Here is a 23,417-nt window from a genome sequence, read left to right on the forward strand (position 1 = left end):
TCTCAGTTAGTGCTAGTGGTACCCTTTTCTGCTAAACTCGCATGTTTCTGCTTGAATAGCCTTTCTAGTAATGATTGACAGCCTCCAGGTAGAAGAGATTAAATGGGTGTTGAGTAAGGCTCAGTATGTGTGCTGAAAATATAAAACATTTAAGTCAAACCCATTGGGCCGTCTTTGCTGCGTAACAGTTAAGTTTGATTTCTTTTAAGAGATCGTAACTGCTGATAAATTTTCAGTAATAATCAGAGGAGTAGCTATGACTTGTCTTCTATTTTCTCACAAGATTTTAAAGGAACAGCTTAATACTTAAAACCAGGCTTTTGGGGTTTCTTGATGGTATGTGGGGGCTTTTTGTTTTTGGGCTTTTTGTGTATTTTTGGGCTTTTTGTGTGTGTTTTTGGGCTCTTTGTTATTTTTTACTTAAGCAGTTTTTACAACAGATATTATGCACTTAAATCAAGCGCTGGAGTTCTTCATACAAGACTATTTTCCTGGTTTGTTTTCTTTCACACAGTAGGGAACAGCCTTCTCATTTCAAGTCCAACATGCAGAGGATGTAAAGCATACAAGTTTGATTGTAAGCAGTATGCTAAAGATATTTAACTGCTTACAGTTAAAGAAAGATGACAGGTGGTTTTTCTTTTTATAAGATTGGCTTCACAATTTCAGCTCCCCCTTGGAAGAGTATTAAGTTCCTTTGAGCAAATGAGGAAAAAGGGAAATGGGTTTCTTAAATCATTCCTTATAGTCACGGTCAGCTGTACAGAGCTCCCCAGCAAGATACAGTGACTGCTAGGGTAAATTTTTGCAATTAACACTTTGTGTGCTGTGCTTTGATTACCATCTAGTTAATGAGATATGTGCAAATGGAAAATATATTTGAAGGTGCTTCAAGAGTGCCCTTTTTATGCTGCTAAAATATCTATACTGCCAAAGCTTATGAAAATGCTGCTGCCAGAAAAGGGGAAAACTCTGGTGCTCATTCAGTTGTGCCCTGGGAGCGGGAAGGAATCCATTCTGCAAAGGCACTTTTTGTTCTTTGTAGTTCTACTATAATTGTTGTAGCAAATGTAAACCTGAACAAATGAGAAGTGTTTAAGGTTGCAGCAAAGTAAGCCTTGGAATTTTGGGCTGGAACAGCAAAACAGCCCTTGCTGTTGAAAAGGAGAATTTTCGTCAAGACTCCTTTAGGAAAACTACACATTCACTCCTTTCTCACTGCTGGGAGGTTAGGGGGGTGCTGGCAAACTGTCAGACTTCAGCAAGAAAAGTCCAAAAAAGTATCAATTTTCTTCTATAGAAGGAAAGTATTGGTGGGTGTCTAAAGCTAGATGGAACCTTGTCTGTTGGAGGATTTGTGAATATTTGAATTTTTTAGCAGTCTTTCTTAATCTAATAAGATCCCTTTACTGTTAAAAATTTTACTCCCCTTTCACTGATGTGCAGACAACTTGAGTTGAAGAAGCCAGAAGGCTGTATCTGAGGAGGTTTAGAAAGGGAGAGAGCAAACGCTTACATGCTTATCCCTGAACTGTTCTGTATTTTTTAGCTTACCGTCTTCTGTGGCCAGAGACCAGCACCGTGGCTGGGAGCACACTGCACCTCCAGCAGGAGCTGTGGCGACACTGTCCTGTGAAAGTAGCAGCCAAAGCATTTAGATACTTAGTTTTTTGGAAAAAAAACCAAACCTTTTTCTTTGTCAGTGTTTGTGATGTATCGGTAAATGACTGCATTTAAGATGGGAAAGTTAATTAAACTAACCATCCATTTACCTTTTCATTTCTGTCTGTTAGGAAAAAGGCAGTGAACTCAACACTAGAATGGGAGACTTCTTAAATGTTTTTGGTAAAGCCCTAAAATTGTGGAAGGCAGAGAAATACGCTTATTGAACTATAAAGACTGTCTTTAGCTCATCCAAAGCATTTTAATTTTTTACATTTCAAACTATATCTAAATCGCCTGTATTTGGAGATGTAGTTACTCTAATTGGTTTTGTATAACACATGATTTTCTCCCTTTTTTTTTTTTGACTAAACCAAGATACTATTTTAACAGATTGAAGAAAACACTAAAATCCAAATGAGAAAAAAGTAAATATTCTAAACACATGTTCTTACTCTATAAAATGTTCCTACTTGTGTATTTCTATTCTAGCACTTTGAGAATTCTGAATTGCATCATTATATCTTTAACAGGGATTTGTTTTGACGGTCACGGTGGTACGGGAAGCCGTTGATGAATTTCGACGCTACAAGAGAGACAAGGAGATGAACTCACAGTTATATAGCAAGCTGACAGTACGAGGTTAGCAAAACCATTTGTATAAATCCTTAAAATATTTATTCTTTTTCTTAAATAGAAATTTACAGACTTTCAGTTCAAAGAAATAATTAATAGTCTCAGGCTGCACTCTTCAGAATGAGACTGATACTGAAGTGCTTGATTTCCCTCAGATAAATATGACTGTTAAACTTGATCTGCTTAAGTAGTGTAAATCTTTTGTTGTTTGTAAAGGAAAGGTGTATATTTTATATATACATATAATGTATATAATTGTAGATAATTGTGTATATTTCTGAAGCATTCTGCTGTTTAGTACTATTACTTGTAAGTGCAGTTCTCCTCTGAAATCGATATCAAACAGTAACTCGGCAACACTGTCATCTATGTATCAAGTGAATATAGGAAATACGGGATCAGTGACTAAGAAATGTGATCTAATTAAAATTCACTAGAGCCTTTCAAACCTGGTGGATATATTTGTGCTTAAGAAAAGGAAGACATACTGTGAGTCAGCTTTGGTATAAAAAATACTTACTTCGATTTTTGCATATAATTTGAAATCTATATGATCATGCAGTAGGAACAGCCAGTTTTCTTTCCAGAAGTTAATAAAAGTAGAAGACACATTTATGACTTTTATGGTCTCAAAACCTTTGACAGTTTTTCATGAAGGCTTTTGAGGAAAAGAAACACTTCAGCTGTTAAGTGACAATTAAATTTGGTAGGATATTGTAAATTTTAAACATGAGCATAAGAGGAAGAAAATAAGCACTCCTCTCCACTTCCATGTTGCTTAGCACATTTTACTGTTTAGATTCAGAACAGTGCACCTTATAGGTTATCCATTATTTTTTGGCACCTTTCTATGATCAAGTCTATCTGTAACGAATAACCTTACAAAACAACGTGACCTTGCTGTTACCCTCAAAAGTTATTTTGCTACAATATCCTGGGAAGTCTCTGTAAAGGTTTTTCCTTGGCACAAAAGTTCTAGACAGTGGGAAGCTGTTAAGGAATGTGAAGTTGCATCTCAAGCAGTTAGAGTATAGGGCGTGCATTGTGCCAAGTGTAAATTGTGTGCACAATTCCCAACAGAGATTTCGCTGCACTTTTTGGTATATCTTGGTGAGTATCTTCTGAGAGTCAGTGGGAAGAGTAACCTCACCGGATCTGCTAGTCTTAATTAGAAACTAAACTCTTGGAGTAGCTCTGGATAATAGTCTCTCCAGAAAAAAATGGATGAGAAGATTGTAACATGACACAGCTATGCTCTGTCTGAAATCTTACCCGTTTTTTAAAGTATTTGGAAAGTAAGTAAACAGGCAACAGTCTCATTAGTGATGCCATAACCTAGCAGCTGAGAGGAGGTTATACTGCTTCCTTGCAGCATGGAGGCTTGCATAGTTTTCTGGAGTTTGCGTACAGAAGGGAGCAACTGTAGGGAATATTTGCCTGTCATTCTTCCCTTCCTTGGCAGTGTGAAATAGCTTTATCAACATCTAGACATACCACTGTGGAAATTTGCAGATGGGATAGCTATCATTGGTTTAACACAAAGGGTTGCATTGCTGGCCTCCAGATCTTTACAGTCTTTAATACAGTCTGTAAAGAAATGGACTCTTAATGGCTTTTCTTTCAAAGCTGTAAGTAATCCTGCTAGTTGGTTTATTAATTTTTTAGATCTGTTATGGTAGGCCACTGAAATAGGTAGTACAATTCTACCATATGCAGCAATAGTGTTAGCTATCTGAAATTGATAGTTCTGGAAGCACATGTGTGGTTTATAGTTCCCAATGTGACATAAATATTAAGACTGACACTTGCTTTTTGAAGAGCTAAGTTTGGTCCCTTTTGTGCTCCTTTTTTCACTTGTTTAGAGTTAATATCGGAGTTTCTGGTAAATTGCTAAGGCATTTAAGCAGCATTTAAGTGGAAATTTTGGAATCCTGATTTCTTCTTTCCCAGTATATGAAATATTTCATGAGGTTAATTATATTTGAGGAACTTTTCATTTTGCAGCTTCTCCTAGAAATAAGGAAGTTGTCAAATTAAAATAGGATTTTGTCACCTTGATGAAGCTGTTTTCTAAATAGGGAATAGGAATTTAAAAATAGCATATAGGTAAAGCCCAGCAGTTATACCAGGAACTGACATGTAGGGAACAGTGACTTGTTCAACAGATGCCTTAAAAATGCCCCTTTTAAAAAGAGGAGATTGGCTTTTACCCAAAAACGTGTAGGTCTATTTTGACTTTCGGGTTTTGGTGTCAGTGCCATCATGAATTCATACTTGGGTTTTGTTCTGTTTTGTGGTGTGTGTTTGGGGTTTGTTTTTGAAGACCACGATATTCCACAGAAGTACAGATTCAAGTTCTCTGCTTACAATGAACTCTGAATCCCATGTTGACAGTGGTGTGATCTACAAGCTAACAATGTTCTGAGTTATGGCCAATTTTAAGAATGAAAATATTATTGCAGTCCCCACTCAAGAGTTAAGCTGTACTAAAAATTGCCACAGATACATATGTTAAATTATGAATACCTGATAATTTGCACCTTTTTCATAATACAGGGTTCTTTCATAATAAGACATTCTGAAACTGAAAGGTATCATTTTGAGGCAAAAAATGGGACTTACTGCTATGATAAAGTTAGACCAAGATTTTTAGAGGATTTGAGAAGGATTTAGAAACTTACCTATGGAAACCAATAAATTACTACACTTCTGCAAACTATTTATTTATAAATAAATTTCAATATAATCTACCTGATTTTTAGTATTGGCAGTACTCTACAAGTGAAAGAATTCGGTTAGGCTTACTATACTGACCTACAGCCTAATGGTTTGGAGAAAGAAGGCTTTGTTACTTGTGAATGAACAAACTTGATACTGATTTAATTAAAAGTCTGAAAATCGATGCCACTCTTGTAAGAGTCACTTTTCAGAGTGGAACTGCACTTTATACTGCTCTAACATCTTTTCTTTTTTTCCCCTCAGTGATTTTTGACTTGTGTAGGTTTTAGTCTTTTTCTTCAAAATAGTTATTTTTTCCATCTCAAAGATGGAGAAACTGACATAGAGAGGTTAAGCAGGTTGCCTTTGCTTAAATTGGACAGTAGGAGAACTTAAAGTTAGCAAGGTTCAGTGTTACACTTTGTTTAATTGTTCCATTTATTGAAGATATAAGTGAGAATTTAGTCACTTCTAGTTAGTCGCTTTGCAAAATTGTTTCTTTACCATAGGGAAACAAATGTATTTGTAGCAAGAGTAGCTACTGGGATTTGAATTGTGATTAATTACTTGTATAAAGATAGTTTGGATAGGCTGATTTGTCAGTTAAAATCTTTTTATACAGCATTGAGATAGATTTAAATCAGGAAGTCTTTGACTGCCTAATAGTGTTGACTTTGTGGAGTCATTCTTAGCTTCATGAACCCTAACCAGGTGAAACATGTGAGTGTTGTCTGACGACCTGCATGTTGCTAGTGTAAGAGGTACCAGTGTTTTGAAGGTGGTTGATTCATATTTTCATATTGAAGACTTAAAATGTCTTTTTAGTGATTAAAGACCTTGAATAATATTTGTTCTGATCAGTAAGTCTTAGGGTTTTTTGGTAATAATGAGCTGTTGTGAGCAAGAAATCAAGGGAGTATGGGATACTTGTTGTGTTACTTAATTGTGCTTAGGCAGCAATGGCCAGCTTAATGTCCATAGACTAATTCTGATCCATGACATATTCAGTGTTGTGTAGGTTTTGTGTGTCATGTAACATGGCCAGGCTCAGTCTTCAGTCATCCCTGGGTGAATTTCTTGTGTGTAGCTTTGCACTTGTCAAGAAGGTGAGCCTGCTACGTGTGCAGTTTGAATGGTTTCTACTTTTTCAGCCTTTGTGGCAAGCGATGAAACATGCAAATCCAGTAAACGTATCGAATTTTTTTGTGAGCAAGTCAAGTGTACCTGTCCCCACATCTTTCACATCAAGCTTTTCCCTGGTGTACTTTCCTAGATTATGGTATTGAGTCACTTCAGTTGTTCAGGTTATCGTGCATTCTGCTGTCTTAATCTTTTTATTGAGATGTTTGTTGCAAAATCTACTTTCCTTTTTTGCATATAAAAGTCTGCAAGTCCTTGATAGAGTATGCAAGTTAAAGTTGGAGGGAGGAAGAGTATCTGCTTGTAGAATTGAAATTATCTTGCTATTGAAGATCCTGTCAATTTAACTGCCTTTTTCTGCTTCAGAGGAGCTCACCTGCATATCCCTTTGTAGAACAGAAACTGGAATGAAAAAAACTTTAGACCTGTGCATGCAGGTTTGGGAGGACTTCTGTTTACCCTTCCTAAGGGACCATCACACTTTGGACGCGGCTTCTTGCCTCGTCCACTTAGGTATGATGAGCTAAATGACCGTGCAAAAAAAGCTGCTGTTCTGCAGAAGAATCACCTCCAGTTCATAAACAGGCTGTTATCTCATTCACTAAGCTACCAAAAGCCAATTGGGTAATACAATTTTAAAGCCATTTTAATTCTTTTTCCCTTCTCATTCTTGAAGTTGGCAATCCTGCCCTGAGCCTTTCCTAGTTAGGTTTGCCCATGTAGCGTTACTGAAGTCTTGGAGGAAAAAGATCAAGAAGAAAATAACTAAATCCAGTAGTCACAGCTGTGAATGGCAGAAGGGGCACGATCTGTCACTTCATCTCAGGATGTTTAACGTGATTTTCAAAGTATTGCAGAACTCTCACTTTGCAACCTGCAAAGCAAAACTAAAAATGAATGTCAGGAGAGATGAGATTAATGAAATCATTCCATCCAAGCTTCAAATGTGAAAGACTACCCCCTTTCCTTTATCCTTAAAGGGTCTTTTAAGAATGTAGTGAAGCTGAAAATATGTGCCAAAACTGTGTGAAGCTGAGAAACTATCGATAACTGCTATAGATAAGAACAAAGTGTGAGAGCTAGTATGTTTCCTTTAAAATTGGAGAATTGAGAAGTCTGTCTGAGAGCTACAGTGATTTGAATTTTTATAATTTTAATTTTTTTTTTACTTTTGAAGTTCTGTTTATGCAGTAGGAGCTGCTTTGTTCCTAAAATGCCACCTTACTGAGTTTATATCTCGGTTGACCTTTTTTTAAATTGCAAAATGGTCTCTTTCAAGAGGCAGTCAGTTTTCAATCATTTATACCTATGTTATCTGCAACTTTTAAAGTAAGATGTTTGTCAGAGTGTCTTATTATTGTACTATTTTTCTTCTGCAGTTATTTGAAATCTGTATTGAAACCTCTTACTAGAATTTCAGCTCCTGAAGACCAAGCTGTCCTTTTGCTTATTAAAAAGCCACTGCATTAAAAAATGCCAATCTTATTTCTGAATCTAGAGGTTCAGCATTAGGTCTTTATTGCCTGCAATATTTCAAACCCACCAATGACTTAATTCCTAGTATTTAAAAGATTTGGAGCAGTTAAGTTTTTGAAGAATTGTATCAATTTGATCTATCTGATTAGGGAAGCAGTAAGAAACAGCAGAAACAGAACTTGAAATTTTAATGTAAGAAAGAATTTCAAAAAGAGGCCAGAAGAGAGGAAATGTCAAGGGGACTGTTTTCTTCCACATTTTTATGGCATCCAGGAGATTGGGTAAGAAGGGATGAAGACTTTCCATTTCGCATAAGAGGAGATGGTACACAGAGAAGAGGAGCAAGGAAGCTTGCCTCTAGGGTTTTATATTGGTGATTAAAGACTAACCTCAGTTCACTATGTGCGCTGGGGTTTGAAAGGACTGAAGGACAGCGCTTGCACTGAAGGGTCAGCATCCTCACCTTGGACTCACCGTAGCTTGAAATTTTTGCCCGCTGCCTGCCCCAGCTCCACATTTTATTATGATTATTGTAATTATGCTGAGAACTAAGGCTGGTAGATGCTAGGTAGAACTTTCATACAGTGTATGCTTGACTCCTTTCATTCAAGAGTTGTATTTCTGGGTTAGAGACAAGCTCTGTTACCAACTCCAGAAGCAGGATTTCAGACATACTCAAAGGTACCATGGGTAAGATGTACGATCAAATTGTAAAGAATTTGGAAATGCTACTCTCAGAAGTCACTGGTGTTTCAGGAGTGGCTTGCACTCAGGTAGGAGATACTCTTAAATAAAAAGAAACAAAGTCGTTTCTGATACATTTTGTTTACTTTAGTTCTTAATTTTTTTGTGAGAAATACTTGTTAGCACATATGAGCTATTTATTAGTTTTTTCCAATCATTGCAGTTAATTTCAAAAGGCTTTATCTTGGGAGTATAATGAATTACTACAGACACGTTTCGATGTTCTAGTTCTGCATAATTCTATATGTTGCTTTAGGCGAAAGCCTTGCGCCGTGGTGGACTATAAAGTCTGGATGCGCAGCCACTTCTGACAGCTTTGGACTTTTTATTGGTAATTACACAGATGGTGAAGAGTATTTTGCTATGGAGATGGTTTTAGAGGAAAAAATAGTTTACAAAAATAATTTATGCAGTGAATAACATTCAGTGTCTTGTTTTTCTCTAAATGCATCTTCACCAAGATGTAGTATAGCATTATTTTAATGTTCTCTGAAATGGTATCTAATGATTCTCATTTTTGCTAGTCTAAAAGAAAGTGTTATTTGTTGACTTTTCAAAATTTTAAGCTACTTTCTGAATTACTGCGATGTTTTACCATTTAGTTTTTAATGGACTACGTCCTGCCATTCAGCTTCATTGTAGAATTGTCTTGTATGCCACAGGCCCCTTCCTTTTGTGTGGGGATACACAGGATGCTCTAGCAAGGCACGTTAGTGTGTGATAAGGATGGTGTTCAGCAGTGTCGTACTAAGCCACCTAGAAAACAGTCTGATAAGGAAACTTTTCAATTCCTAATGTGAAACTTCCAGGTTGCTAGCCTGCATGCAGGCAGAGGTGCAGTCTGGGGTCCTGTTGGTATGCTCAGCATCAGGAGTCTTTGCTTTTTGTCTGCCCTACATCATGTTGCAAATGAACGTTTTACCTTCTCTTGTCCTCTGACACTTAGTGTCTTTTGATCTTTACTGTAGATACTGTTAGAACATGACTGTGGAAAATTTGGTTAAGTTGATAAAATTGCTAGTAGTTGCATTTGATTTGTGTTTCTGAATGGTTTTGGTCATACATGACTGCGGAGGTGATGTATATCTGAGACGATGCAGCTGATGCTAGGATTTTTGTGCTGCTGTTACTATAATCAGTTGATTGACTTAGTTATCACACTGATAAACTGCTGAAAATTGTTAATGGAGTAATTGAAAATAAACTAGGAAATGCTAGCCTTTTGGTAAAGCTAACAGACATAGCAAGCAAAGTAAACATTATAATGTTTTTCTGGTATGTACTATTCACCTCTAGTCAAAACTTGAGAATTTATAAAGAAAATTCACAGGCTCATGCAGTTAAGCAGATTAAATATGTTGATTTGGTATCAGACTGTTATTTTAGTGGTTGAGCTTTAGTATTATTTTGTTTAGATTGGAAAAAAAAAAAAATTGTTGAGAGGTTGACATTAACCTCATTTCCATAGGCGTCTTGAAAGTCCTGTAGAGAACTGCTAATGCTTCTAGCTACAGCTTTTTATACCTTCATCTTCTGCTACTCCCTTCACCCTCACAAATGTGTTATGGCAGAGCTAGGAGTCAGACTGAACATATGATTTGTTGTATATTTGGGGGGGAGGTGTGTTTGGCAACTGAAATAATGAACTGGTGTAAAAAGATCATTATCAGTAACAAAGACTGCCTTTCAGAAATAACTTTGCAGACGTGCCAAACAGAAGTTCTGATTTTTCTCTTGACATTGCACATTTTACACATGCTAATGTTATGGAAAATGTATTAAAAATTAGCCATAGGAATACATTTTTTTACTGACTGAATTAAACCTAAAACAACTGTTGCATGAAATGCAATTTTGAAGAGCAAGTACTGAAAATAATTACTCCTACTACCTTTGACAGATACATGTGTAAGTATAGGAATTTTTTGAGGTTAACTGCCAGATCTCTGCTGATTGAGAGTTAGAAGGAGGAGATCTCATGGATTTAGAACCTAGCTTAGTTTTTGTTTTATCCTTATTATAACTTTGAGAGATGACACAATGCATATTGAGAAATCTGCTATTTATAATACTTTTTATTAAACTCCATACCGATTGCTGGTCATCCTGTGCTTTTGTGGGTCTTCAGTTCTAGTTAGTTCAGTCTGATTTTTATTTAATACCCGAGCACTTTACCATGCTTTGACATCCTTGTCATCTGATTCCTGCTGATCAGATACCTGCTACTTGAATCACGATAGTGTTTCTGATGGGAAAAGATACGTCATATGGGTGTGTGTTTCAGCTCACCAGGCTGTGTAAATATGTATGTGCTTATATCCTGAGTTAACAGGTTCTGAATTTATCACCTGTTACATCTTGGATGAGGATATCCCTATGTCATTACTTGTTTGTTTGCAAGGGGGTCTTTTTGGTTGTTTTTAGTTCAGAGAAGCAACTTTTTCTGGAGCTGCAGCAAGGACCTGGGACTAGAACTCCTGAATTCTAACAGTATCAACAACAACTCATTTTGGGCAGTAGCTTAACCTCTCTGTCTCAGTTTTTTGTCAAATTCATTAACGAAATAAGGACGCTAAAACTTGTCTTAATACCCTACAGAACATACAGAAATTAAATTGGTATGTGTGCTCTGTGTGTTTTTGAATGAGTTGTTCACAGCAGTTACTGAATGGGCAGCTCTAGAGAATGAAAACCCTGTTTCAGCTCTTGCTATTTTACTTTTCTGAAATGAAATCTTCAAGCATTTCTTCTGACTTCAGTGAGACTTACCTTTCCCACCGTAATTGCCAGCAAGTGTCAGGCAGTGCCAATTCCATAAGTAACTGCGGTGGCCAAGCAAAGCTACCTGTTGGTAACTGGGCTGTGACGAACAACTCCTGTGTGTGAGTGCTCCATGGCTGCCAGCCTAACCACTCTTGGCTTGTCAGAAATAGAAGTGCTGTCTAGTAGGAGACATGAAAGACTCGTTTTTTCCAATTTTACAACTCTGTTACTGATACTATAGATCAGACTTGAGCATCCTCCTCACGTGTTTTTTTTCTCTTAATACTTCTACAATAGCTAACTGGTTACAAAACTTTAGACTTTTATTAACCAGTGAATTATTTATTCAAACAGATGAAATCCATTTATTAATGTGTTCATCAGAGATCCATTTTGTATAAATTGTAACATTTTCACCAAACAGTAATGTCTTTAAGTATAACTTGCATTCTGGGATTTATATTCTTGTGACTCTTTATTGATGTCTGCCTAAGTTGATTACATTTCTTCTTTTTTTTAAGGTAAAGTGCAAGTTAAGAGTTCAGACATACAAGTTGGAGACCTCATCATAGTGGAAAAGGTTGATACTTTTTGAATATATTTTAGAGACTAAAGATTATTAACATGCTAATTATCTTCTGAAGAAAAGTATATTAAGGTACTTATCTGTGAAGTACTAACTAGCTAGTATTTTAGTTCAAGTTTTATTTGAGAATCTTCAAGGAAGTCTGTTTTTGGATTATTTATAAGCCTAATTGAATGTAAACACTTATATTTTATGAATTGGTATATGCTTAAATTTATCTAGTGGAGTACAATTGCTGGTTTTAAATTCTCTGGCTCGTGCTGTACTGAATGTTCTAAGCTGTCTGATTACTGATACCTTCCTTCTGATGCTCAAATAAGTAAGTGTTTTTCTACGTTTGAAGGCTTCAAGGATAAGTTTTATTTATAAATATATTAAAGTATATTTATATTATATAATTATAACATGTATATAATATTATGTATAATTAAATAATAGAAAAGTTTATTTTCAAAAACAAGAAAAAGCTGTCCCGTTTGATTGCAAATGGTGAGTGAGAGCTGTGAACTCTGTTCCCCTCTGTGTTAGTGTTGTAATAGACAATGTTGCTTGTTTCCGTTGGCACTCTGGGCTACTAAGAAATTATTGTGACCTTGCAAGTCATCTTAATTTTTCTTGTCAGAGGAAACTTTTTACTTCATTCTGGAAAGATGACTCTTTCTGGGTGCCAGGAAGTGGTTGTCATCACGCTTTGTATTAGAGGGCTACTCCATGGAGATGCTGCAAGGAGGTACCTCGAGTTGAAGCTTGTATCTGCAACTTTGTTTGAAGTGTTGTATGGCAAGTTGCAGCTTGGCAGAATAATTGTTAGTGGAACCTAGGCAGTGACTAGGCTTTTCTAAACTTCTTGGTGGTTTTACTACTTTTTATTACTTTTGATAAAAGAAGATCCTTCAGCAAATATGGCCTCCTGATGCATTTTGTGCTTTCTTATCTATTAACACCTTTTCTTTTACTTGGAGAATTTGCAGAACTCATGAATTGTCACTGGATAGAGATTATTTCCTTTTTTCAGACATATATAAGAAACCTCTCTTTGTTTAGGAAAACTTCTGTTTCCTTCCTTTGTTTCTTCTTTAGTGCAAAGAAAGTACAATATATACCCAAGTCTCATTTGGTTTGCTGCTTTCAGCTTGAAGTGCATCTGTTTTCATGTAGTTGGTACTATTTCTTTCTTCTTTTTCCTTCCTTTTGTCTGCTGTCTGTACCTGCTATCTCTTTGGGCCTGTCTGAGTGCCATGTACCAGCATAGACAAGGTCAGTGCTAATATGCCTTGCCTTTCCATCTGTTCTGCCTTACACCTTGCTATCTTAGTGTCCAGCTGGAGTCAGCTTGCACCTGCTCACTGGTGCCTATTCCAGATCTTTTAGGAGAATGAGATATTTGCTTTGATTTTTTTTTTTTATTAGGAAACTTTTCAGGGCCTCCTTAATCTCTAAACCTGGAATTTATTGTGGTAGAGTGTAGGGAAGACTCTTGACTACGTAGGTAATCTGCCTTCCCTGAAATTTACAGAGGTCCATCTGCCTGTTGAATTATGCTTGAATTTGGAAAATGGGAATTATGTTGTGACTCAGTCTGTCTTGTATGAGGTAGGTCATTAGCATCTATTTCAGTATGATGTGCAGCAGCTTACAGATCATGTTGTGAGCACCTGAGGTTTCTAATGAAGAAAAAGTAATGTTTAAGGATTTAGGGAAATAATGAGTAGAGTTCTTCTGGATTAAGGTTTTACTTTAGTATCTCAGTAGGGTGAATATCATTGTTTGAATGTTGTATTTAGTCTTCAAGCTCCCTCCTGCCCCAGCACATCTTTCTTTCCTCTTGGCCTTGCTGGGGGTGCCTTCAGTCTAATGATGTTAAATGTTTTCTGCTTCTACTGAGACGTGTATTTTGTTGGAGCAAGCAATTTTCAATTTCAGAGTATGACTCCTAAGCCAAAGAACCAGTCGGGAGTGAAATGTTCAATTGCTCACTCTAATGGCAGAGGAACGAGTTAACATTGTATTTGACTGGAAGATGCTTCAACAGCATTTCTGTAGTGAAATTAATGACTCATTTGAGCTGAAGATCCATATGTTAACTAGTGACTGCATCACAAGTACTAACAACTTAAGTGAAAGGTTTTTCTGTATTTAAACCTTGAATATCCTCTGATTGTTGTTGTTTTTTTTTTTTAAATAGGCCTGATTAATTTCAATGCAGCTTTAAGTGACTACAATGTGCTTAACAGTTTCATTCCAAGTAATAGACATATTGTTTCAACTGAAGATTTTGTGATGCACTAACACTAGGGCAGGAAGAGGCCTGAACAGAAGGAAATATTGCCTGTCCTTAAAAACTAAAAGGCATTGGTATATGCTAGCTGAAAAGCAGTCCCCTGCCTCGAGCAGGTGTGCTACTTCCTAGGTGTTCTCCTCGGCTTGGGTTAAGATACATTCTTAGTTTCCAGTGGGAGCACAGGTTTGTGTGATGTTCCTGAATAAGACGATTGAAGGGATGAGTTGATGAGTTCAGCTGCTGTTATTTAGACACTGTAGCTTGTTGACAGTTTGGTATACATTTTGGGGATGTGAAGAGGGTGTAAAACTTAGTTAATGATTAATAACACACTTAATAACATTTAATAACAACATTATATAATTTTTATATAACATAAAATAATAGTGTTTTAAAATGTGGATCAGTAATGCTTCATCTTAAAGCTTCAAGAGCTTTTCTTCAAGCTGTAAAAGAAATGCAGTTGCTTTTTTCTTAATCTCAGGTGTAAAGTGAAATGAATCCAGATTTGTAAGGATTGCAGCTGATGCTGGCATGCACAGCATGCAAATGCAAGGTGACAGTTGGGAAGTGCCTTTTCCATTTATAACTCAGAAGCAATCAGGAATATTTTAGTCCATGAGAAGAGTATATGGTTTGTTACATGAATGGAAAAGAAAGGACAGTAAGTGCAAAATTCTGAGGGTCTGTAGCTACAGGCAGCTGTAGGGGAATAGAAAGACTGACTAGGGAGCTGGAGAAACTTATGTAAATAACATTCTCATGATGATAACATGACAAAAATGAAAATAATTTGAAAACTATTGGAAGTTATAATTTTGAAGTGAAGATTGTAGCCTGTGGTGCAGGGAGGTATAGGTGTATTTGTGGGTTTTCTTGTTTTCCAATCTGGCTAGTACTGCAGAATGGCCTGGAGCAAGCCACGGGAACCCAGGAGCTGGGGAGCCACTTCTCTTGCATTGGCCGTCGGCTTGGCGCAGCTGGATCTCTAGGGATGAATCTGTAAGTCAGCAGCATAGACAAACACAGAGAGAAGTGGAAGACTTCCTTTCCTGGAGCTCTAAATCCGCCCAGACTTCAGCAAGACAATGTATTCAAGTCATTTTCATGACTTATATATTCACATTTCAGTATATATATCAATAAACATTTCTCAATTACCATGGCGATGAAGCTAGATTACATAGTTTCTTCATGGGTTTCTGAATGCTTGAAGTTGTATGTGTTGTCATTTTAACTTGTTCCACTTTGATAAATGTGACATGAGAGGGCTAACATGATTGACATATTGCTGCTGTTTGTGTACAACAGAACTTAATTTTCTTCATAATGAGGTGTTAAAGATTTTTTTGTAGCATACTTGCCATCTGTTTCTGTGTAGTCACTCATTTCTAGTGACTAGGTATGTCTTTGCAGGGGGATCTTTGCTCCCCAGTGTCAGCAGTGACAGTGACAATGGGTGCTGGTATCTAGGACTCCTGCAGTGCCTTTCCGCCCACTTCCAAACTATGGCAAACCTGATGAAAAATAAGATGTCAGTCTTAAATGCTGTTGTGGTTTTGGTTTTGTTTGGTTTTTTTTTTTTTTTTTTTTTTTTTTCCTGAGGGAGACAGCAAAGACAAGACAGTCTCCATCCAGCCTTTCCTACATAGAAGGATATGTTTATATATATTAATGCTGAAAAACATACATTATTTTACAGGAAGGAAAAACAGTCTACAGGTTCCTCAAGGTGGGCGGCAGAGGGGGAGGTCCTGATCTCCTTTCGCTGGTGACCAGCGACAGGACACGAGGGAGTGGTGTGAAGGTGGGTCAGAGGAGGTCCAGGTTGGACGTTAGCAAAAGGTCCCTCACTGAGGGGCTGCTGGGGGACTGGAACAGCCTCCCCAGGAAAGCGGTCATGGCACCAAGCCTGTTGGAGTTCAGATATAGTGACTGCACGATGCTCTTAGTCAAATGATTGAGTTTTAGGTAGCCCTGGGAGGAGCAGGGAGTTGGGCTCAGTGATCCTTATGATTCCCTTCTGACTTGAGATATATTCCATGATGCTGCCCAGTTTGGTCAGGCGTAAAGGTTTGAATCTTAAATAGCAAGTACCAGGTGGACGTTCCATTTACTGAATGTGAAACGTGCAGTCTCTGTGGAAGCTGGTAATGATTTGTAAAAACCTGATAACTCATTTGGATTATTAGAACTTCTATTTAATTCAGTATGAGATCATTTGACTGATATTTTTGCAAAATTTTGGGTGCTGGTCCAGTGTGTTAGCTTGTTTACAAGTAACTGAAAGTTTGTAGGCATGAAGCCAGTAACCTGAAACTTGTGTAATGGATTTATGTCAGAGCTGGCAGGGGAGCTGCAAAAATGTATAGCTAATCTATATGAAGACTGGGTATCTGTTTAATTGTTATTGTCATTTAAGGAAAGATTTATTTAATTTTGAAGTTGCATTTTCCCTTTCCTCTTTTTTTTTTCCTTTCCTCTAGTAGGTGCATAATAAATATATATTAAGGTGAATGCTTTTACTGCATTTTTTTACAAATCTGAATGAGATATTCCTGGGTGAATCTGGGCTCAAGATGGATATTAAATTTCACTACATGTTTATTTTCTGTTATAAGGCAAGATTAAAAAAAAAAGGTGTACTAGCTGAGTTGCAGCTGAAGCAGCCTCTTCAAGGTGAATGCCAATGACATACACCGAGCCCGTGAATTTTTAATTCTTTGTGCTTTTCCAAATAAGTGCAAACTGCTGCAAACCAGGAAGTATCCATACGTGAAAATGCATAATTTTAAGGTATGAGGAGGGGGTTTTGGTGCCTGCATAGGATTTTTAGGTAAACCAGAACATGCTTCTATTTTCTACTGTTTCAAAACGTGCGTGTTTTCCAGGCATCTCATCTGCTTGCGATAGTACCATCTCTGTAGCCCCTCGTGGTCCCTCTGTACTGAACTCCCTCTCCATCAATGGAGAATACAGGTGTAGCTGCTTCCAGTCCCACTTCTGAATGGGAGTAACACACTTGAGAGTGTGTTACAGAGAGTCAGGGGGTACCTGCCTCCCAGAGATATAGAAAGTTTACGTCATCTTGTTTTGAAAGCTGAGCCCATAAAACACAGAACTCTTAACAGATCTATTGGGATCATGCTATTCCAAATGGCATTGTTGTGGCATGCTGATCTTGGGAAGATTTCTTTGGAGTAATGGAAAACTTTGCCTACAGTATCCAGGATGTTTTGTGGTCAGAACTAATACTGCTGTATGAGTGTGGCTTCTCGAGAACTAAGGCAAATGCTGGAATACAGCATTACATGTGGGGAAAAACTTCAGCTGCTTCAGTGGTGGTGCCTGCTATAAATACAATTTATTCTCCATTACGAGTCAGACAATGTGGATTTTTTCCCTCTCTGAACTGATTGTTATGAATAGTCAGGCATAGTATTTTGAAGGTCCCATATACTGAATATCATACAAAGCAGTGTCTAATTATCTTCACAGATGTTTTTTGAGCTGTTTTATTGAAGGGGACTGAGTGTACATCTAAGATTATTTTTTTTTTCATTTGACGGGCAGTGATGAAGGGGAAATGCTGCCTTCAATAAAGTAAAAGGAGAAGGGTTAAAAATGAGAAAATACGTGTCTGGTTTCCAATCAAACCGATCTAAGTGCTGGGTTTCTTTCTGTTCATAGCAGTGTTATGTCCTTAAATGTTGAGATGGAGGACTGGCTTGACTCAGATGAACAAAACTACTCCTCTATGTTTGTCTTGATTCTTTTAGGAGGTTTTTAAGTGTGTTTGCTGATGCTGTGGTCTGAGCTATTGCCTAGATTCCTGTTGGGATAAATACATTGAAAGCTGCTACATGCTGAATGCACTTGAATTTCATGTAGAGATAATTTTGAACCTGTTATGTTTTTCTTTGACAGTTACATGTTTGTAATAACCTATGGAATTCATATCTTCCACTTTGATACGCTGAATCAAAGTATTGTGATTAGGGATTTTGCAGGTGGGATTCTGTGTTCAGTATGTGAGATGTTCTGTTGCTTCGTGTCTTGAACTGAAATTTTCAGGTTAGCTTGACCCCATCTTCACCTCTGTTTCTTCTTTGTAAAATAACTAACCAGTTTTCTGTAGCTGGTAGTTTGTGTAAAATAGACCTGCAGTTGAATTATTAGTGCTGTATTAATTTTGCAGTTTGGTTACAATCGAAGTGTGAAATAGGGAATAATTGCACAGTTTTGGAATGCTCATATGCTGAACTTGCTTCTTCACCTCATGTTGCATAAATTCAGTCAGGTTTTTGAAATCTGTGAGGTTTGTCTATGCCATGTGGTGGGCCTTGTCAGCTACATTTATTTTCTATTCAGACAATTGAGCTCTTAAAAAAAAAAGTTAAATAAAAAATGAGCCTTAGGTATGCAGTGGCTTTCAAGGCAGCAAAGTATAACAGGAAAACCTGAAATGTATTCTCAAATTGAGGTACTTTCTATGCGAAAAATGTTTGTGCATTATATCCTCTTAACAAGGGATCTGAAATGAGCATTAGGAAATATTTCTTGGCATGAAACTAGTAATGCTATTGCTAATAATCCACTGAGATTTCTTAATTGGTTAAAGGTAGCCTGTAAATGAAATTCAGATGAGTCTTTGTGTTCAGCTTCAGTGTCAAGGCATGTGGCACGCTGGACCCCAGTTGTGATGGCAGAAGCTGCAGTTCAGTGTTACCCTTTCTCATCCTTCTGTCCACTGTTCACTCTAGTCCCTGCCAAATTAGCCTGTCACTTTTTTCTTTTCCAGTCCTGTGTCTCTTTCAGGTTTTGACATGTTGGTTATTCTCACTTAGCCCAGTTTTCCATTCTTAAGCTCTGTGTTGGCAATGTGTAACTGGAGCTGGTGGGCGAGTGAAGAACGCGGGTAGCTGCTTGCAGGTAGTCTTGGAGGGAGGGGGCCACAGTATTGTTTGTTTTGTTTAATCTGCAAAAGCTTCAGTTGGCCTTTCTGTGGTCAACCAAAAACTGAAAACATGATTTGATACAGGTAGCTTGGTGCTCGAGAGGGAAATGCAGAACTGTGTGCAGGTGCATTGAGCTGTGCATATGGCTCTGTGCCTCAGATACTGAGGAAGAATTTCTATTAATTTTTGTCTTTGTGAAGGAGAGGTTTATAGCTATGGGAGGTAGGAAAATGCGGTTCCCTGACTTGCTGTTTCCTCTGTGTCTGTGTGCGTTGGGAAAGAGGAGGATACTTGGTGTACATAACGTTTGCAACTCAAGTGCCAAGACAGATGTTTCAAATTTCACTGTTTTTTCTATTATATGTGCTAGCTGAGTGTCAGTGTCTTGCTCAGTGAAATTATTTAAAAAATATTTCAGTTAGATATTCCTATGCTTGAACTACCGTTTTCAGTCAAGAAAATGTAAACCTGTTGTAGTTTTTCAGGTATTTATGATTCATTTATAAAGAGCATCTGAAAGGATTAGCTGTTGTTTGCTTATTGTATAATTTTTCGAAAATATTGATTTCTGAATTGCAAATGCTGAATGTAAAGTACTGTGAGAAATCCTATTTTAATTGAGTTTCAATCCAAGTGTGACCTTTTGTTGATAGATCTTACTGGACGTTTGATTGGAATTAACTTTTTTTTCCTACTTACAAAAAATATCCCTTTTTTCCCCCCTCTCCTCAGAACCAACGAATCCCATCGGACATGGTGTTTCTCAGAACTTCGGAAAAAACGGGTATGTTTTGATAATTCACATTGGTAGTGTGATAAGCTTGTGGTTGCAGTAGAATTCTAGATTGTGCACTGTGGTCAATGAGATTGTTGGTAGGAGATCCACCTTCATCAGGTGAATGGGAGAGGGTCCATTCACTGTACTTGTTTAATATGACTTTGACAGTATTTTATTTATGACTAATTATTATCTTGCAATATGCATTTAAATGTCATTTGATTGTATTTCAGTTACTAAATTGAAAAGAACTATGAACCTACTAAAATGACTATGAACCTACTAAAATGACTAAAAATCATTTTTTAAAATACCTACTAAAATTATCTAAACCCCTGAAATAAGTGATTTTTGGTTTTGGTTTTTTTTTTTTTTTTTAGAAAAACCTTACATTCCTTTGTTCAGTAAAAAAATGCAAAACTACAATTTTCTTGAGGGAAAGAAAAGTTCTCCTTGTTAGCTGTATTTCTCTTTATGTGGTGATAGGGGAGTACTCTTAATCTTTGAGAAACAAATATTTCCTTTATAGGAACCTTATAAATTATAGCTGTTTTGATTAAAGTTTAGAAATTACTATTGGATGCCCCCCATATAACTCAAATGAGTTTCCCTCCTTTATATTACCATTTCTCTTCAGATCCTGAAGCTCTGTCTGGTGTTTGTCAGACAGCACTAAATTTCACAAAGGTAATAGCTATGATACTGTATTCGTGGCACTTGGTACTTCACTGTGGCGCGGGAGTTCAATCATATATTTCAGATAAAAGGCTAAATTTGTAGACACACTTCGAGAGAGAAGACAAAAATGCTTCTGATAGCTCTGGTGGTGTTCTGTAGGCTATATATTTGCGAACAGAAGAAGAAATTACTCTGTTGTTACTGTGTCTTGCTGATGACTTTCAAATGCTGATTAGATGCACTAGATCATTTATAACTGGTCTGGACTGACAAAGTTTCCTAATAGTCTATATATAATCTCCATCTTGTTTAATCACCCTCTGGTTCAGGGCACATGAGCTTTTCTTTTTACTCCCTCCCACAGTACTGCATTTTATTAAAATGCTTAATGCTTCTGGCAACTCAAATCTCTTGAATCCAGCATGATCATACAAGGATTGATAATATTTCTTTTTGGGCTGCTTACAATGTCATCTTTTCCTGCTGACCCAGAAACTGCTTCAGCTGAAATCATACCTCCTAGTAAAGCAGGAGGATTTCTGCATCTGTAGAATTACTTTAAACTAGGCCACTTGCATGCAATGTGTAAGCAGTAGAAGGTCAATGGGTGTTGATCCAACACTTTCATAGCCTTTACTAGCTACATGGGATTAGGTGTTCTGTATCTAGGCATCTGGAGGCGATCATCATCCACTCCAGCGGGGTATGTATCAGTTGTAATTTCTTTAAGGGATGTGCACGCAGTGGAAATGTGTAGGGAACTCGGCATATAATGTTGGGCAGTGTTTGCTGCTGTAGGAGCATCAAGAGCTGTTCGTCTTGCGAGAGCTGGCTTGCTGTCCTTAATTAGTGTCCTTGCAGCAGTTTAAATCGCGTGTGTTTTCACTGCTGAAATAAATGACCACGAACAAGTTGAGATGGTTGCCTGGCTTGCAACAAAACAAGTTCTTCAATTAGGTATTTTGCACATCTGCACTCTAGCATGTTGTCCTCCCTGTTAATTCTTAAATTCCTGGATTCGGGGTGTGAGGTTGTAAGGTGCTGTGCAGTCTCCCTCCCCTGTAGGACTGTTGGTTGAAGGACGGGGCACACGTGTGGTTGGCAGGGAACAGGCCAGGCCAGAAACGGAGCTGCAGGGGATACCTCTGGGTCTTGGCTGCCATACACCTGACTAGTGCATCTTGATGGACCACAGTTAATATAAGTTAAACTGTCTCTTTGTCAAGATATAGTCTGGGGGAGGGGAGCAGGATGGATCTCTATGTCAAATGTGTGAAGAAAAACATTTTTGAAAATAAAATTCATCAAGTCTTTTTCTGCATTCACTGTTTAAGTCTACTGCAGTCAGCTTTCTCAGAACATCATAATTAAAATTCTCCTGTAAGAAGTTCCATTAATTTGCTATCTAGAAAATAAAGCTACTTATTAAAAAAGTTTATAGTTGTAACAATAGACTTTCCATAACTGATATTAAAAAAAATCCTTGTGAGCACTTTGAAAGAGTTGTGTACCTACTGTGTAAATATTCATTATAATGTGAGTAAAGAGCAAATTGAGTGAAATCTTCCCAGAGTTCTGATACTAATTTTATCTACGCTTCCGCTACACATGGAATGTGTTTTTTAACATTGAAAATGCACTTTCTGTAAGCATGCAGCAGGTTAACTAGTTATATTGGTGTTGCACTTCTTTAAAAACAAAAAACCCCACAAAAAAATAATCGCCTGAACTTCAAGCATATGGCAGTAATTGGTTTTTGACTAAAGAGTGAACACTTACATCTGTAATTGTTTCTTCCTGGATGTTGCAGTTTTGACTGATTTATGGTTTAATTTATAGTTGGCACTTTAAGTGGTTTGTAAAACACATTAGTTTTTGCATGCTTTTATGTTCTATATGTAATTTTATTTTATCTTCTGTGCAATAAAACAGCTTAACTATAACTTGTTACTATAAATCTGTAAAGAGTAAACTGAAGAGTTTGAACAAATCTTAAAATCCAACGCCCCTGTAAGCTTCTTTTGGGGCAAAGTACTGTTTTTCAACTTCAATAGTTATACTCCACATTAACGCAGTCTGCAGCACTGCTATGTCCTATATCTTCAGTCGAAAAAGAAGCAGTTTGAGTTACAAATGGGTAGTTTACACACTTCAGCGTAGAACTATTCTGGCTTCTTTGCACACAAGTATGGGACCCTGGAAAAAGTGAGACAGTGGTGTGTGCTTGTTTTCCTCCCCTTCTATTCCCACCCACACCCCAAATGCACTTTTAGGAATGTTGCTTTGGGGATACTTACTAACTCTACATAGCGGAAGGTAAACTTCAGGGGATCAAGCTTATTCTGATAAAACTTAATTCTTATTAGATACTTTTTTTTTCCCCACTCCTGCTTTATCAGATATATTGTCTTTTAGCTAGAATATCTTCAAATAATCTGATATAATGATTGATGCTAATTGTGTACTTGTATCTTAATTTCTAAGATTCCTATGGTTTTTTTAATCAGACTTCTAGAAAAGTTAGCATAAAGACCAGTGGAGGTGGGTCTTTTTTTTCATTCGTGTTTGACAGTCCGTAACATTGGTATTCCTTTTGTGCGTGGATGGAGATGGCTAAATGACTGGTTTGAGTTTAGAGTTATGATTACTTCCCAGGGGGACGGAGCTGGTGGAAATCACTTGTCAGATGTGAATTCTTTGCTGCTGTCAGTCTCCCTGTGTAACAGAGGTTTCCACAAAGTATCCACTGGCTTCCAAAATAAATAAAAATTTAAAAAAGATAAAAGAAAAAATTAAGAGCAAAACTCCTCTGGAATAATGTCTTGGTTTTATATATATTGAAAAAGAGGCAGGAGGGGAAAGGTTAAGGTGGAATCTTGGTTTTGCTCATTACATATGGTAGGCATGACAAGCAATTTGAAAGATTTGTCCCATTTTCACCCTTTAACCAGATTAAAGGAAGTATTCATGCTAAGCCAGGTCCAAAGATGTGTTACA

General features: G+C 37.2%; 1 protein-coding gene across 2 annotated transcripts in view; it reads left to right on the plus strand.

Annotated features, from left to right (window-relative positions):
* Positions 1-23,417, plus strand: part of ATP9B (ATPase phospholipid transporting 9B (putative)) — a 167,799-nt gene that overhangs the window by 30,378 nt on the left and 114,004 nt on the right. For both annotated transcript variants that reach the window (XM_037378763.1, XM_037378764.1), the window contains exons 5-7: positions 2,196-2,304; positions 11,661-11,719; positions 19,697-19,748. In XM_037378763.1, coding sequence (XP_037234660.1) covers positions 2,196-2,304; positions 11,661-11,719; positions 19,697-19,748 — 220 coding nt within the window. The remainder of the gene's footprint in view (positions 1-2,195; positions 2,305-11,660; positions 11,720-19,696; positions 19,749-23,417) is intronic.

The sequence above is a fragment of the Falco rusticolus genome, chromosome 3 (assembly GCF_015220075.1).
Source record: "Falco rusticolus isolate bFalRus1 chromosome 3, bFalRus1.pri, whole genome shotgun sequence".
NCBI classification, from domain to species: domain Eukaryota; kingdom Metazoa; phylum Chordata; class Aves; order Falconiformes; family Falconidae; genus Falco; species Falco rusticolus.